The sequence below is a fragment of the Nerophis ophidion genome, linkage group LG10 (genome assembly GCF_033978795.1).
Source record: "Nerophis ophidion isolate RoL-2023_Sa linkage group LG10, RoL_Noph_v1.0, whole genome shotgun sequence".
In the NCBI taxonomy this organism is placed as follows: Eukaryota; Metazoa; Chordata; class Actinopteri; order Syngnathiformes; family Syngnathidae; genus Nerophis; species Nerophis ophidion.
Window position 1 is genome coordinate 71923034 of NC_084620.1, and position 17881 is coordinate 71940914.

At 44.5% G+C, this 17881-nt stretch overlaps 1 protein-coding gene across 5 annotated transcripts in view; it reads left to right on the top strand.

Annotated features, from left to right (window-relative positions):
- The window catches only part of LOC133561244 (protein MCM10 homolog), a 38680-nt gene extending 21316 nt beyond the window's left edge, over positions 1-17364 (top strand). For 4 of the 5 annotated variants that reach the window (XM_061914584.1, XM_061914583.1, XM_061914586.1 and 1 more), the window contains 3 exons: positions 14110-14211; positions 14274-14720; positions 17204-17364. In XM_061914584.1, the coding sequence (XP_061770568.1) occupies positions 14110-14211; positions 14274-14720; positions 17204-17364 (710 nt within the window). The remainder of the gene's footprint in view (positions 1-14109; positions 14212-14273; positions 14721-17203) is intronic. The other variant, XM_061914585.1, reaches the window with a different exon arrangement.
- Positions 17365-17881: the final 517 nt, after the last annotated feature.

A 17881-nucleotide genomic window follows, 5' to 3' on the forward strand; every position in this document is an offset into this window, starting at 1 on the left:
TCCTCTCACCTTGTTGGACAATCAAACTACCATCCACACACTCTACTCACCTTGGACAATCAAACTACCATCCACACACTCCACTCACCTTGGACAATCAAACTACCATCCACACACTCCACTCACCTTGGACAATCAAACTACCATCCTCACACTCTACTCACCTTGGACAATCAAACTACCATCCACACACTCCTCTCACCTTGTTGGACAATCAAACTACCATCCACACACTCCACTCACCTTGGACAATCAAACTACCATCCACACACTCCACTCACCTTGGACAATCAAACTACCATCCACACACTCCTCTCACCTTGTTGGACAATCAAACTACCATCCACACACTCCACTCACCTTGTTGGACAATCAAACTACCATCCACACACTCCACTCACCTTGGACAATCAAACTACCATCCACACACTCCTCTCACCTTGTTGGACAATCAAACTACCATCCACACACTCTACTCACCTTGGACAATCAAACTACCATCCACACACTCCACTCACCTTGGACAATCAAACTACCATCCACACACTCCACTCACCTTGGACAATCAAACTACCATCCACACACTCTACTCACCTTGGACAATCAAACTACCACCCACACACTCTACTCACCTTGGACAATCAAACTACCATCCACACACTCCACTCACCTTGGACAATCAAACTACCATCCACACACTCCTCTCACCTTGTTGGACAATCAAACTACCATCCACACACTCCACTCACCTTGGACAATAAAACTACCACCCACACACTCTACTCACCTTGGACAATCAAACTACCATCCACACACTCTACTCACCTTGGACAATCAAACTACCATCCACACACTCCTCTCACCTTGTTGGACAATCAAACTACCATCCACACACTCTACTCACCTTGGACAATCAAACTACCATCCACACACTCTACTCACCTTGGACAATCAAACTACCATCCACACACTCCTCTCACCTTGTTGGACAATCAAACTACCATCCACACACTCCACTCACCTTGGACAATCAAACTACCATCCACACACTCCTCTCACCTTGTTGGACAATCAAACTACCATCCACACACTCTACTCACCTTGGACAATCAAACTACCATCCACACACTCCACTCACCTTGGACAATCAAACTACCATCCACACACTCCACTCACCTTGGACAATCAAACTACCATCCACACACTCTACTCACCTTGGACAATCAAACTACCACCCACACACTCTACTCACCTTGGACAATCAAACTACCATCCACACACTCCACTCACCTTGGACAATCAAACTACCATCCACACACTCCACTCACCTTGGACAATCAAACTACCATCCACACACTCCTCTCACCTTGTTGGACAATCAAACTACCATCCACACACTCCACTCACTTTGGACAATAAAACTACCACCCACACACTCTACTCACCTTGGACAATCAAACTACCATCCACACACTCTACTCACCTTGGACAATCAAACTACCATCCACACACTCCTCTCACCTTGTTGGACAATCAAACTACCATCCACACACTCCACTCACCTTGGACAATAAAACTACCACCCACACACTCTACTCACCTTGGACAATCAAACTACCATCCACACACTCTACTCACCTTGGACAATCAAACTACCATCCACACACTCCTCTCACCTTGTTGGACAATCAAACTACCATCCACACACTCTACTCACCTTGGACAATCAAACTACCATCCACACACTCCACTCACCTTGGACAATCAAACTACCATCCACACACTCCACTCACCTTGGACAATCAAACTACCATCCACACACTCCACTCACCTTGGACAATCAAACTACCATCCACACACTCTACTCACCTTGGACAATCAAACTACCATCCACACACTCCTCTCACCTTGTTGGACAATCAAACTACCATCCACACACTCCACTCACCTTGGACAATCAAACTACCACCCACACACTCTACTCACCTTGGACAATCAAACTACCATCCACACACTCCTCTCACCTTGTTGGACAATCAAACTACCATCCACACACTCTACTCACCTTGGACAATCAAACTACCACCCACACACTCTACTCACCTTGGACAATCAAACTACCATCCACACACTCCTCTCACCTTGTTGGACAATCAAACTACCATCCACACACTCTACTCACCTTGGACAATCAAACTACCATCCACACACTCCACTCACCTTGGACAATCAAACTACCATCCACACACTCCACTCACCTTGGACAATCAAACTACCATCCACACACTCCTCTCACCTTGTTGGACAATCAAACTACCATCCACACACTCCACTCACCTTGGACAATAAAACTACCATCCACACACTCTACTCACCTTGGACAATCAAACTACCATCCACACACTCCACTCACCTTGGACAATAAAACTACCACCCACACACTCTACTCACCTTGGACAATCAAACTACCATCCACACACTCTACTCACCTTGGACAATCAAACTACCATCCACACACTCCTCTCACCTTGTTGGACAATCAAACTACCATCCACACACTCTACTCACCTTGGACAATCAAACTACCATCCACACACTCCACTCACCTTGGACAATCAAACTACCATCCACACACTCCACTCACCTTGGACAATCAAACTACCATCCACACACTCCACTCACCTTGGACTATCAAACTACCATCCACACACTCCACTCACCTTGGACAATCAAACTACCATCCACACACTCCTCTCACCTTGTTGGACAATCAAACTACCATCCACACACTCCACTCACCTTGTTGGACAATCAAACTACCACCCACACACTCCACTCACCTTGGACAATCCAACTACCATCCACACACTCCACTCACCTTGGACAATCCAACTACCATCCACACACTCCACTCACCTTGGACAATCAAACTACCATCCACACACTCCACTCACCTTGTTGGACAATCAAACTACCATCCATACACTCCACTCACCTTGTTGGACAATCAAACTACTATCCACACACTCCACTCACCTTGGACAATCAAACTAGCATCCACACACTCCACTCACCTTGGACAATCAAACTACCATCCACACACTCCACTCACCTTGGACAATCAAACTACCATCCACACACTCCACTCACCTTGGACAATCAAACTACCATCCACACACTCCACTCACCTTGTTGGACAATCAAACTACCATCCACACACTCCACTCACCTTGTTGGACAATCAAACTACTATCCACACACTCCACTCACCTTGGACAATCAAACTAGCATCCACACACTCCACTCACCTTGTTGGACAATCAAACTACCATCCACACACTCCACTCACCTTGGACAATCAAACTACCATCCACACACTCCACTCACCTTGTTGGACAATCAAACTACTATCCACACACTCCACTCACCTTGGACAATCAAACTACCATCCACACACTCTACTCACCTTGGACAATCAAACTACCATCCACACACTCCACTCACCTTGGACAATCCAACTACCATCCACACACTCCACTCACCTTGGACAATCCAACTACCATCCACACACTCCACTCACCTTGGACAATCAAACTACCATCCACACACTCCACTCACCTTGTTGGACAATCAAACTACCATCCATACACTCCACTCACCTTGTTGGACAATCAAACTACTATCCACACACTCCACTCACCTTGGACAATCAAACTACCATCCACACTCTCCACTCACCTTGGACAATCAAACTACCATCCACACTCTCCACTCACCTTGTTGGACAATCAAACTACCATCCACACACTCCACTCACCTTGGACAATCAAACTACCATCCACACACTCCACTCACCTTGGACAATCAAACTACCATCCACACTCTCCACTCACCTTGTTGGACAATCAAACTACCATCCACACACTCCACTCACCTTGTTGGACAATCAAACTACTATCCACACACTCTACTCACCTTGGACAATCAAACTAGCATCCACACACTCCACTCACCTTGGACAATCAAACTACCATCCACACACTCCACTCACCTTGGACAATCAAACTACCATCCACACACTCCACTCACCTTGTTGGACAATCAAACTACCATCCACACACTCCACTCACCTTGGACAATCAAACTACCATCCACACACTCCACTCACCTTGTTGGACAATCAAACTACCATCCACACACTCCACTCACCTTGGACAATCAAACTACCATCCACATACTCCACTCACCTTGGACAATCAAACTACCATCCACACACTCCACTCACCTTGTTGGACAATCAAACTACCATCCACACACTCTACTCACCTTGGACAATCAAACTACCATCCACACACTCCACTCACCTTGGACAATCAAACTAGCATCCACACACTCTACTCACCTTGGACAATCAAACTACCATCCACACACTCCACTCACCTTGGACAATCAAACTACCATCCACACACTCCACTCACCTTGGACAATCAAACTACCATCCACACACTCCACTCACCTTGGACAATCAAACTACCATCCACACACTCCACTCACCTTGGACAATCAAACTACCATCCACACACTCCACTCACCTTGTTGGACAATCAAACTACCATCCACACACTCCACTCACCTTGGACAATCAAACTACCATCCACACACTCCACTCACCTTGTTGGACAATCAAACTACCATCCACACACTCCACTCACCTTGGACAATCAAACTACCATCCACATACTCCACTCACCTTGGACAATCAAACTACCATCCACACACTCCACTCACCTTGTTGGACAATCAAACTACCATCCACACACTCTACTCACCTTGGACAATCAAACTACCATCCACACACTCCACTCACCTTGGACAATCAAACTAGCATCCACACACTCTACTCACCTTGGACAATCAAACTACCATCCACACACTCCACTCACCTTGGACAATCAAACTACCATCCACACACTCCACTCACCTTGTTGGACAATCAAACTACCATCCACACACTCCACTCACCTTGTTGGACAATCAAACTACTATCCACACACTCCACTCACCTTGGACAATCAAACTAGCATCCACACACTCCACTCACCTTGGACAATCAAACTACCATCCACACACTCCACTCACCTTGTTGGACAATCAAACTACTATCCACACACTCCACTCACCTTGGACAATCAAACTAGCATCCACACACTCCACTCACCTTGGACAATCAAACTACCATCCACACACTCCACTCACCTTGGACAATCAAACTACCATCCACACACTCCACTCACCTTGTTGGAGAATCAAACTACCATCCACACACTCCACTCACCTTGTTGGACAATCAAACTACTATCCACACACTCCACTCACCTTGGACAATCAAACTACCATCCACACACTCCACTCACCTTGTTGGACAATCAAACTACCATCCACACACTCCACTCACCTTGGACAATCAAACTACCATCCACATACTCCACTCACTTTGGACAATCAAACTACCATCCACACACTCTACTCACCTTGTTGGACAATCAAACTACCATCCACACACTCTACTCACCTTGGACAATCAAACTACCATCCACACACTCCACTCACCTTGGACAATCAAACTAGCATCCACACACTCTACTCACCTTGGACAATCAAACTACCATCCACACACTCCACTCACCTTGGACAATCAAACTACCATCCACACACTCCACTCACCTTGGACAATCAAACTACTATCCACACACTCCACTCACCTTGGACAATCAAACTACCATCCACACACTCCACTCACCTTGGACAATCAAACTACCATCCACACACTCCACTCACCTTGGACAATCAAACTACCATCCACACACTCCACTCACCTTGTTGGACAATCAAACTACCATCCACACACTCCACTCACCTTGGACAATCAAACTACCATCCACACACTCCACTCACCTTGTTGGACAATCAAACTACCATCCACACACTCCACTCACCTTGGACAATCAAACTACCATCCACATACTCCACTCACCTTGGACAATCAAACTACCATCCACACACTCCACTCACCTTGTTGGACAATCAAACTACCATCCACACACTCCACTCACCTTGGACAATCAAACTACCATCCACATACTCCACTCACTTTGGACAATCAAACTACCATCCACACACTCTACTCACCTTGTTGGACAATCAAACTACCATCCACACACTCTACTCACCTTGGACAATCAAACTACCATCCACACACTCCACTCACCTTGGACAATCAAACTAGCATCCACACACTCTACTCACCTTGGACAATCAAACTACCATCCACACACTCCACTCACCTTGGACAATCAAACTACCATCCACACACTCCACTCACCTTGGACAATCAAACTACCATCCACACACTCCACTCACCTTGGACAATCAAACTACTATCCACACACTCCACTCACCTTGGACAATCAAACTACCATCCACACACTCCACTCACCTTGGACAATCAAACTACCATCCACACACTCCACTCATCTTGGACAATCAAACTACCATCCACACACTCCACTCACCTTGTTGGACAATCAAACTACCATCCACACACTCCACTCACCTTGGACAATCAAACTACCATCCACACACTCCACTCACCTTGTTGGACAATCAAACTACCATCCACACACTCCACTCACCTTGGACAATCAAACTACCATCCACATACTCCACTCACCTTGGACAATCAAACTACCATCCACACACTCCACTCACCTTGTTGGACAATCAAACTACCATCCACACACTCTACTCACCTTGGACAATCAAACTACCATCCACACACTCCACTCACCTTGGACAATCAAACTACCATCCACACACTCTACTCACCTTGGACAATCAAACTACCATCCACACACTCTACTCACCTTGGACAATCAAACTACCATCCACACACTCCACTCACCTTGGACAATCAAACTACCATCCACACACTCCACTCACCTTGGACAATCAAACTACCATCCACACACTCCACTCACCTTGTTGGACAATCAAACTACCATCCACACACTCTACTCACCTTGGACAATCAAACTACCATCCACACACTCCACTCACCTTGGACAATCAAACTACCATCCACACACTCTACTCACCTTGGACAATCAAACTACCATCCACACACTCTACTCACCTTGGACAATCAAACTACCATCCACACACTCCACTCACCTTGGACAATCAAACTACCATCCACACACTCCACTCACCTTGGACAATCAAACTACCATCCACACACTCCACTCACCTTGGACAATCAAACTACCATCCACACACTCCACTCACCTTGTTGGACAATCAAACTACCATCCACACACTCCACTCACCTTGGACAATCAAACTACCATCCACACACTCCACTCACCTTGTTGGACAATCAAACTACCATCCACACACTCCACTCACCTTGGACAATCAAACTACCATCCACACACTCCACTCACCTTGTTGGACAATCAAACTACCATCCACACACTCCACTCACCTTGTTGGACAATCAAACTACTATCCACACACTCCACTCACCTTGGACAATCAAACTACCATCCACACACTCCACTCACCTTGGACAATCAAACTACCATCCACACACTCCACTCACCTTGGACAATCAAACTACCATCCACACACTCCACTCACCTTGGACAATCAAACTACCATCCACACACTCCTCTCACCTTGTTGGACAATCAAACTACCATCCACACACTCCACTCACCTTGTTGGACAATCAAACTACCATCCACACACTCCACTCACCTTGGACAATCAAACTACCATCCACACACTCCACTCACCTTGTTGGACAATCAAACTACCATCCACACACTCCACTCACCTTGTTGGACAATCAAACTACCATCCACACACTCCACTCACCTTGTTGGACAATCAAACTACCATCCACACACTCCACTCACCTTGGACAATCAAACTACCATCCACACACTCCACTCACCTTGTTGGACAATCAAACTACCATCCACACACTCCACTCACCTTGTTGGACAATCAAACTACCATCCACACACTCCACTCACCTTGTTGGACAATCAAACTACCATCCACACACTCCACTCACCTTGGACAATCAAACTACCATCCACACACTCCACTCACCTTGTTGGACAATCAAACTACCATCCACACACTCCACTCACCTTGTTGGACAATCAAACTACCATCCACACACTCCACTCACCTTGGACAATCAAACTACCATCCACACACTCCACTCACCTTGTTGGACAATCAAACTACCATCCACACACTCCACTCACCTTGTTGGACAATCAAACTACCATCCACACACTCCACTCACCTTGGACAATCAAACTACCATCCACACACTCCACTCACCTTGTTGGACAATCAAACTACCATCCACACACTCCACTCACCTTGGACAATCAAACTACCATCCACACACTCCACTCACCTTGTTGGACAATCAAACTACCATCCACACACTCCACTCACCTTGTTGGACAATCAAACTACCATCCACACACTCCACTCACCTTGTTGGACAATCAAACTACCATCCACACACTCCACTCACCTTGTTGGACAATCAAACTACTATCCACACACTCCACTCACCTTGGACAATCAAACTAGCATCCACACACTCCACTCACCTTGGACAATCAAACTACCATCCACACACTCCACTCACCTTGTTGGACAATCAAACTACTATCCACACACTCCACTCACCTTGGACAATCAAACTAGCATCCACACACTCCACTCACCTTGGACAATCAAACTACCATCCACACACTCCACTCACCTTGGACAATCAAACTACCATCCACACACTCCACTCACCTTGTTGGAGAATCAAACTACCATCCACACACTCCACTCACCTTGTTGGACAATCAAACTACTATCCACACACTCCACTCACCTTGGACAATCAAACTACCATCCACACACTCCACTCACCTTGTTGGACAATCAAACTACCATCCACACACTCCACTCACCTTGGACAATCAAACTACCATCCACATACTCCACTCACTTTGGACAATCAAACTACCATCCACACACTCTACTCACCTTGTTGGACAATCAAACTACCATCCACACACTCTACTCACCTTGGACAATCAAACTACCATCCACACACTCCACTCACCTTGGACAATCAAACTAGCATCCACACACTCTACTCACCTTGGACAATCAAACTACCATCCACACACTCCACTCACCTTGGACAATCAAACTACCATCCACACACTCCACTCACCTTGGACAATCAAACTACCATCCACACACTCCACTCACCTTGGACAATCAAACTACTATCCACACACTCCACTCACCTTGGACAATCAAACTACCATCCACACACTCCACTCACCTTGGACAATCAAACTACCATCCACACACTCCACTCACCTTGGACAATCAAACTACCATCCACACACTCCACTCACCTTGTTGGACAATCAAACTACCATCCACACACTCCACTCACCTTGGACAATCAAACTACCATCCACACACTCCACTCACCTTGTTGGACAATCAAACTACCATCCACACACTCCACTCACCTTGGACAATCAAACTACCATCCACATACTCCACTCACCTTGGACAATCAAACTACCATCCACACACTCCACTCACCTTGTTGGACAATCAAACTACCATCCACACACTCCACTCACCTTGGACAATCAAACTACCATCCACATACTCCACTCACTTTGGACAATCAAACTACCATCCACACACTCTACTCACCTTGTTGGACAATCAAACTACCATCCACACACTCTACTCACCTTGGACAATCAAACTACCATCCACACACTCCACTCACCTTGGACAATCAAACTAGCATCCACACACTCTACTCACCTTGGACAATCAAACTACCATCCACACACTCCACTCACCTTGGACAATCAAACTACCATCCACACACTCCACTCACCTTGGACAATCAAACTACCATCCACACACTCCACTCACCTTGGACAATCAAACTACTATCCACACACTCCACTCACCTTGGACAATCAAACTACCATCCACACACTCCACTCACCTTGGACAATCAAACTACCATCCACACACTCCACTCACCTTGGACAATCAAACTACCATCCACACACTCCACTCACCTTGTTGGACAATCAAACTACCATCCACACACTCCACTCACCTTGGACAATCAAACTACCATCCACACACTCCACTCACCTTGTTGGACAATCAAACTACCATCCACACACTCCACTCACCTTGGACAATCAAACTACCATCCACATACTCCACTCACCTTGGACAATCAAACTACCATCCACACACTCCACTCACCTTGTTGGACAATCAAACTACCATCCACACACTCTACTCACCTTGGACAATCAAACTACCATCCACACACTCCACTCACCTTGGACAATCAAACTACCATCCACACACTCTACTCACCTTGGACAATCAAACTACCATCCACACACTCTACTCACCTTGGACAATCAAACTACCATCCACACACTCCACTCACCTTGGACAATCAAACTACCATCCACACACTCCACTCACCTTGGACAATCAAACTACCATCCACACACTCCACTCACCTTGTTGGACAATCAAACTACCATCCACACACTCTACTCACCTTGGACAATCAAACTACCATCCACACACTCCACTCACCTTGGACAATCAAACTACCATCCACACACTCTACTCACCTTGGACAATCAAACTACCATCCACACACTCTACTCACCTTGGACAATCAAACTACCATCCACACACTCCACTCACCTTGGACAATCAAACTACCATCCACACACTCCACTCACCTTGGACAATCAAACTACCATCCACACACTCCACTCACCTTGGACAATCAAACTACCATCCACACACTCCACTCACCTTGTTGGACAATCAAACTACCATCCACACACTCCACTCACCTTGGACAATCAAACTACCATCCACACACTCCACTCACCTTGTTGGACAATCAAACTACCATCCACACACTCCACTCACCTTGGACAATCAAACTACCATCCACACACTCCACTCACCTTGTTGGACAATCAAACTACCATCCACACACTCCACTCACCTTGTTGGACAATCAAACTACTATCCACACACTCCACTCACCTTGGACAATCAAACTACCATCCACACACTCCACTCACCTTGGACAATCAAACTACCATCCACACACTCCACTCACCTTGGACAATCAAACTACCATCCACACACTCCACTCACCTTGGACAATCAAACTACCATCCACACACTCCTCTCACCTTGTTGGACAATCAAACTACCATCCACACACTCCACTCACCTTGTTGGACAATCAAACTACCATCCACACACTCCACTCACCTTGGACAATCAAATTACCATCCACACACTCCACTCACCTTGTTGGACAATCAAACTACCATCCACACACTCCACTCACCTTGTTGGACAATCAAACTACCATCCACACACTCCACTCACCTTGTTGGACAATCAAACTACCATCCACACACTCCACTCACCTTGGACAATCAAACTACCATCCACACACTCCACTCACCTTGTTGGACAATCAAACTACCATCCACACACTCCACTCACCTTGTTGGACAATCAAACTACCATCCACACACTCCACTCACCTTGTTGGACAATCAAACTACCATCCACACACTCCACTCACCTTGGACAATCAAACTACCATCCACACACTCCACTCACCTTGTTGGACAATCAAACTACCATCCACACACTCCACTCACCTTGTTGGACAATCAAACTACCATCCACACACTCCACTCACCTTGGACAATCAAACTACCATCCACACACTCCACTCACCTTGTTGGACAATCAAACTACCATCCACACACTCCACTCACCTTGTTGGACAATCCAACTACCATCCACTGACTTGACCAAAGAGTGGAACAGTGGGGCGCCAAGTGGGAGGGTGTTTCTTGGTGCCTGGTGAGGCTGGGTCTTTGAAAGTCAGTGCACCTGCTCATAAAGGTGTTCTTTTTCTCCGCCTGTTTACATGGCGTGCAAAACATCTTCTGTCTTCATAAGTCAGCCATTTGCTGAAAAGTGGTTCCTGAAGCCACTTGTCATTGAAGCTTTACTTCTTGGCTTTCTTGCTCGCCATCACCAAATCAATAACACGTGGGAGTCCTAACACCGCAGATGCAGTATTTGTAATTGATCAAACTTTCGACGAATCAAAATGTAAGAAATTGTTCATAAAAACTTCGTAACTTTAAATTCGACTAATAATTAATAAATAATCATTTCACCCGGCAAATATAAACAAAACAAAACACTGGTGGAAAGCGATTATGGTTAAAAAAATCAGCGTTGTACAAACCCCGTTTCCATATGAGTTGTGAAATAGTGTTAGATGTAAATATAAACAGAATACAATGATTTGCAAATCCTTTTCAAGCCATATTCAGTTGAATATGCTACAAAGACAACATATTTGATGTTCAAACTCATCAACTTTATTTTTTTTTGCAAATAATAATTAATTTAAAATTTCATGGCTGCAACACGTGCCAAAGTAGTTGGGAAAGGGCATGTTCACCACTGTGTTACATCACCTTTTCTTTTAACAACACTCAATAAACGTTTGGGAACTGAGGAAACTAATTGTTGAAGCTTTGAAAGTGGAATTCTTTCCCATTCTTGTTTTATGTAGAGCTTCAGTCCTTCAACAGTCCGGGGTCTCCGCTGTCCTATTTTACGCCTCATAATGCACCACACATTTTCCATGGGAGACAGGTCTGGACTGCAGGCGGGCCAGGAAAGTACCCGCATTCTTTTACTAGGAAGCCATGCTGTTGTAACACTTGGCTTGGCTTTGTCTTGCTGAAATAAGCAGGGGCATCCATGATAACGTTGCTTGGATGACAACATATGTTGTTCCAAAACCTGTATGGACCATTCAGCATTAATGGTGCCTTCACAGATGTGTAAGTTACCCATGCCTTGGGCACTAATACACCCCCATACCATCACACATGCTGGCTTTTACACGTTGTGCCTACAACCATCCCGATGGTTATTTTCCTCTTTGTTCTGGAGAACACCACGTCCACAGTTTCCAAATATAATTTGAAATGTGGACTCGTCAGACCACAGAACACTTTTCCACTTTGCATCAGTCCATCTTAGATGAGCTCGGGCCCAGAGAAGCCGGCGGCGTTTCTGAGTGTTGTTGATAAATGGCTTTCACTTTGCATAGCAGAGTTTTAACTTGCACTTACAGATGTAGCGACCAACTGTAGTTACTGACAGTGGTTTTATGAAGTGTTCCTGAGCCCATGTGGTGATATCCTTTACACACTGACGTCGGTTTTTGATGCAGCACCGCCTGCGGGATCAAAGGTCCATAATATCATCGCTTACGTGCAGTGATTTCTCCAGATTCTCTGAACCTTTTGATGATTTTACGGACCATAGATGGTAAAATCCCTAAATTCCTTGCAATAGCTCGTGGAGAAATGTTGTTCTAAAACTGTTTGCTTACAAAGTGGTGACCCTCAACCCATCCTTGTTTGTGAATTACTTAGCATTTCATGGAAGCTGCTTTTATAGCCAATCATTGCACCCACCTGTTCCCAATTAGCCTGCACACCTGTGGGATGTTCCAAATAAGTGTTTGATGAGCATTCCTCAACTTTATCAGTATTTATTGCCACCTTTCCCAACTTCTTTGTCACGTGTTGCTGGCATCAAATTCTAAAGTTAAGGATTATTTGCAAAAAAACAAAAGTTTATGAGTTTGAACATGAAATATGTTGTCTTTGTAGCATATTCAACTGAATATGGCTTGAAAAGGATTTGCAAATCATTGTATTCTGTTTATATTTACATCTAACACCATTTCCCAACTCATATGGAAATGGGGTTTGTATTTTTATGGACATTTTGCTTTTTGTCCCGCAGCCACTTTGTTTATGTGTACATACAGTATATCTCATGTATTTTATGGACATTTTGCTTTGTGTCCCGCAGCGCTGCAATCTGGGGAGGTTTCAGGTTGTTCCAGTGAATTCAAGAGTTTGATGTCTGCTCCAACACCGGGAGCTCTGCAGCTGAAGAAGCACCTGGCACCAGGTACATGTCACCAATGTCCGCCTCTACCTCAAACCTGTGGGCTGATGTCTGATGTGGTCCAGCAGCCCTCTCCAAGGACCCCCGTGGTTCTCCCATCCAGTCCATATCAGCGTCAGACCTCCTGAAGCAGCAGAAACAGAAGCAGAGGGAGCTCATGGAGAACCGTCGTCGTCGGGTGGAGGTTCTCCAGGCCAGCGTGTCGCCACAACCCCGTGACTCTTTACTGACATCCCCCAAAGCAGCCCATGTGCTCCCCAAGACCAGCCAGAGCCCTGCAACCCCCACATTGGGACGGGGTCTCTGTAAGGGGGAGGACGTCCTCTTCTTTGACAGCGGGCCGCCTGCTGCAGCGGCCAACAGCCTCTCCGCCACCAAGATGGCGGCTCTAAGGAAGCTGAGAGCAAAGGGGATGGCGCTCGAGAAGGAGGACCCCAATGGTGTGAAGAGGAAGAGGACAAACAGCAATGAGATTAAGACTCGCGTGGAGCAAAGTCTCACCTCACCTAATGGTACACACACACTGGATCAATACCGATACCCATTATTAGTAGTCAAGGAGGCCAATAACCCACATGCTTTTGCAGTCAAATTATTTAAATATGAATAATATATGTCAGTAAACACATTTGAAGTTCTTTTTTTAACAATAGTAGTAACAGTATTGACATCTTGTTTTATGTTGTATTTAATTTAGCAGCAAAAAACATCAAACACCTTTAATACGTGTTTCTAAGAGGAACATCAACATTTTATTTCTGAACATCTAGGAAAATTGGTCAAATTATGACATTGCTTTACATCACAATAACTCATCTACTTAATTCTGGATGTCACAGGAAGTATGAGAATGTGTGAGCTGCTGCCTGCTCTTCACTTATATATGATTCTCCTATTCGTCAAATATTTACAAAACAATTCCATTTTTTGGATCTATTATCTGTCATCTCCATGTCCATCCATCTCTGTGGCGTTGAATCACAAAACATGAAACTCTGCGCGCTCCTTTGATGATGCAAGGCAAGGAGAGTTTATTTATAGAGTGCAATGTGTCCACACAGTTATTTATTTATTTATTATTTATAGAGTGCAATGTGTCCACACAGATTTATTTATTTATTTATTATTTATAGAGTGCAATATGTCCACACAGGGTTATTTATTTATTTATTATTTATAGAGTGCAATATGTCCACACAGGGTTATTTATTTATTTATTATTTATAGAGTGCAATGTGTCCACACAGGGTTATTTATTTATTTATTATTTATAGAGTGCAATGTGTCCACACAGGGGTTATTTATTTATTTATTATTTATAGAGTGCAATGTGTCCACACAGGGTTATTTATTTATTTATTATTTATAGAGTGCAATGTGTCCACACAGTTATTTATTTATTTATTATTTATAGAGTGCAATGTGTCCACACAGATTTATTTATTTATTTATTATTTATAGAGTGCAATATGTCCACACAGGGTTATTTATTTATTTATTATTTATAGAGTGCAATGTGTCCACACAGGGTTATTTATTTATTTTATTATTTATAGAGTGCAATGTGTCCACACAGGGTTATTTATTTATTTATTATTTATAGAGTGCAATGTGTCCACACAGGGTTATTTATTTATTTATTATTTATAGAGTGCAATGTGTCCACACAGGGTTATTTATTTATTATTTATAGAGTGCAATGTGTCCACACAGGGTTATTTATTTATTATTTATAGAGTGCGATGTGTCCCACACAGGGTTATTTATTTATTTATTATTTATAGAGTGCAATGTGTCCACACAGAGTTATTTATTTATTTATTATTTATAGAGTGCAATGTGTCCACACAGGGTTATTTATTTATTTATTATTTATAGAGTGCAATGTGTCCACACAGGGTTATTTATTTATTTATTATTTATAGAGTGCAATGTGTCCACACAGGGTTATTTATTTATTTATTATTTATAGAGTGCAATGTGTCCACACAGGGTTATTTATTTATTTATTATTTATAGAGTGCAATGTGTCCACACAGGGTTATTTATTTATTATTTATAGAGTGCGATGTGTCCACACAGGGTTATTTATTTATTTATTATTTATAGAGTGCAATGTGTCCACACAGAGTTATTTATTTATTTATTATTATAGAGTGCAATGTGTCCACACAGGGTTATTTATTTATTTATTATTTATAGAGTGCAATGTGTCCACACAGGACAGTTCTAGGGGAGTTACAGAACATTCAAAGAAGGAAAAATCATTCAAATTAAAATCCGACTATAGGCGATCATAAAAACAATGGTAATTCACTCAAATCTGTAGATCAAATACTTTCAGTTGCCATATGAAGAACTCAAGTGTTCTAAGGCTGGATGGGAGCATGGCTGGGCCGTCTCACATCTTCAGGAAAACTAGTCCAGATTTTGGGAGCTTAAAACTGAAACTAGAGTTTCTCCATGTTTGGTGCAAACTCTGGGAACCAGCAGGAGACACCTCCCTGAGGTTCTCGGAGCTCGGGATAGTTCATGTGTACTTTGGCACAAGACCATGGAAAGACTGGTTATAAAGTCTAGTCTAGTGCACTGGACTAATATGGGTCTTAATTTCCTGGTTGGAGTCAGGACTGGAGCAGCAGCATTCTGGATGTACTGCAGCTGCTCTAAAGCTGCTCGAGGGAGCCCGCACTCCGAGTCTTTGGATGGAGGCTTGTGGAGGCGACGCCATTGCTGCAGTAGCCAAAACACACTCAACGGGACCGGGAAGACGCAAGGAAAGAAGGACAAAAAACTGGAGTTCCCGGAAAAGAGCCTTGTTTATTAGTATCTGCGTCACTCGTTTTTAAAAAAATACTGTTATCAGATATGTTTATATCACATCCGCTGATGTAGTTAAAAAACAAACAAAGGCCAATAACAGATAAACGTCAACATGGCAAATGTCTGCGGCCATAATGTTGTTTTTTATTTCTGCTTTGCTTCGTCTCTGTAGCTGAGTCCTCAGGAGGCGATGAGCCAGAACTGAAGAAGAAGCGAGAACAGCTGAGCTACATTCACTCAGAGGCGTTTCAAAAGATCCTCAATGCCAAGTCTCGCCATGGAGCCGTCCTGGAAGCGGTAGGCACGCAAATGTCAAACTGTGTACACCCTTAGACTGTGTTCCATGTTCCACACCGATGTGAGCGGTCTCCTCTGTGTTCCACATGGATGTGAGCGTGTCTCCTCTGTGTTCCACATGGATGTGAGCGTGTCTCCTCTGTGTTCCACATGGATGTGAGCGTGTCTCCTCTGTGTTCCACATGGATGTGAGCGTGTCTCCTCTGTGTTCCACATGGATGTGAGCGTGTCTCCTCTGTGTTCCACATGGATGTGAGCGTGTCTCCTCTGTGTTCCACATTGATGTGAGCGTGTCTCCTCTGTGTTCCACATGGATGTGAGCGTTGTCTCCTCTGTGTTCCACATGGATGTGAGCGTGTCTCCTCTGTGTTCCACATGGATGTGAGCGTGTCTCCTCTGTGTTCCACATGGATGTGAGCGTGTCTCCTCTGTGTTCCACATGGATGTGAGCGTGTCTCCTCTGTGTTCCACACGGATGTGAGCGTGTCTCCTCTGTGTTCCACACGGATGTGAGCGTGTCTCCTCTGTGTTCCACATGGATGTGAGCGTGTCT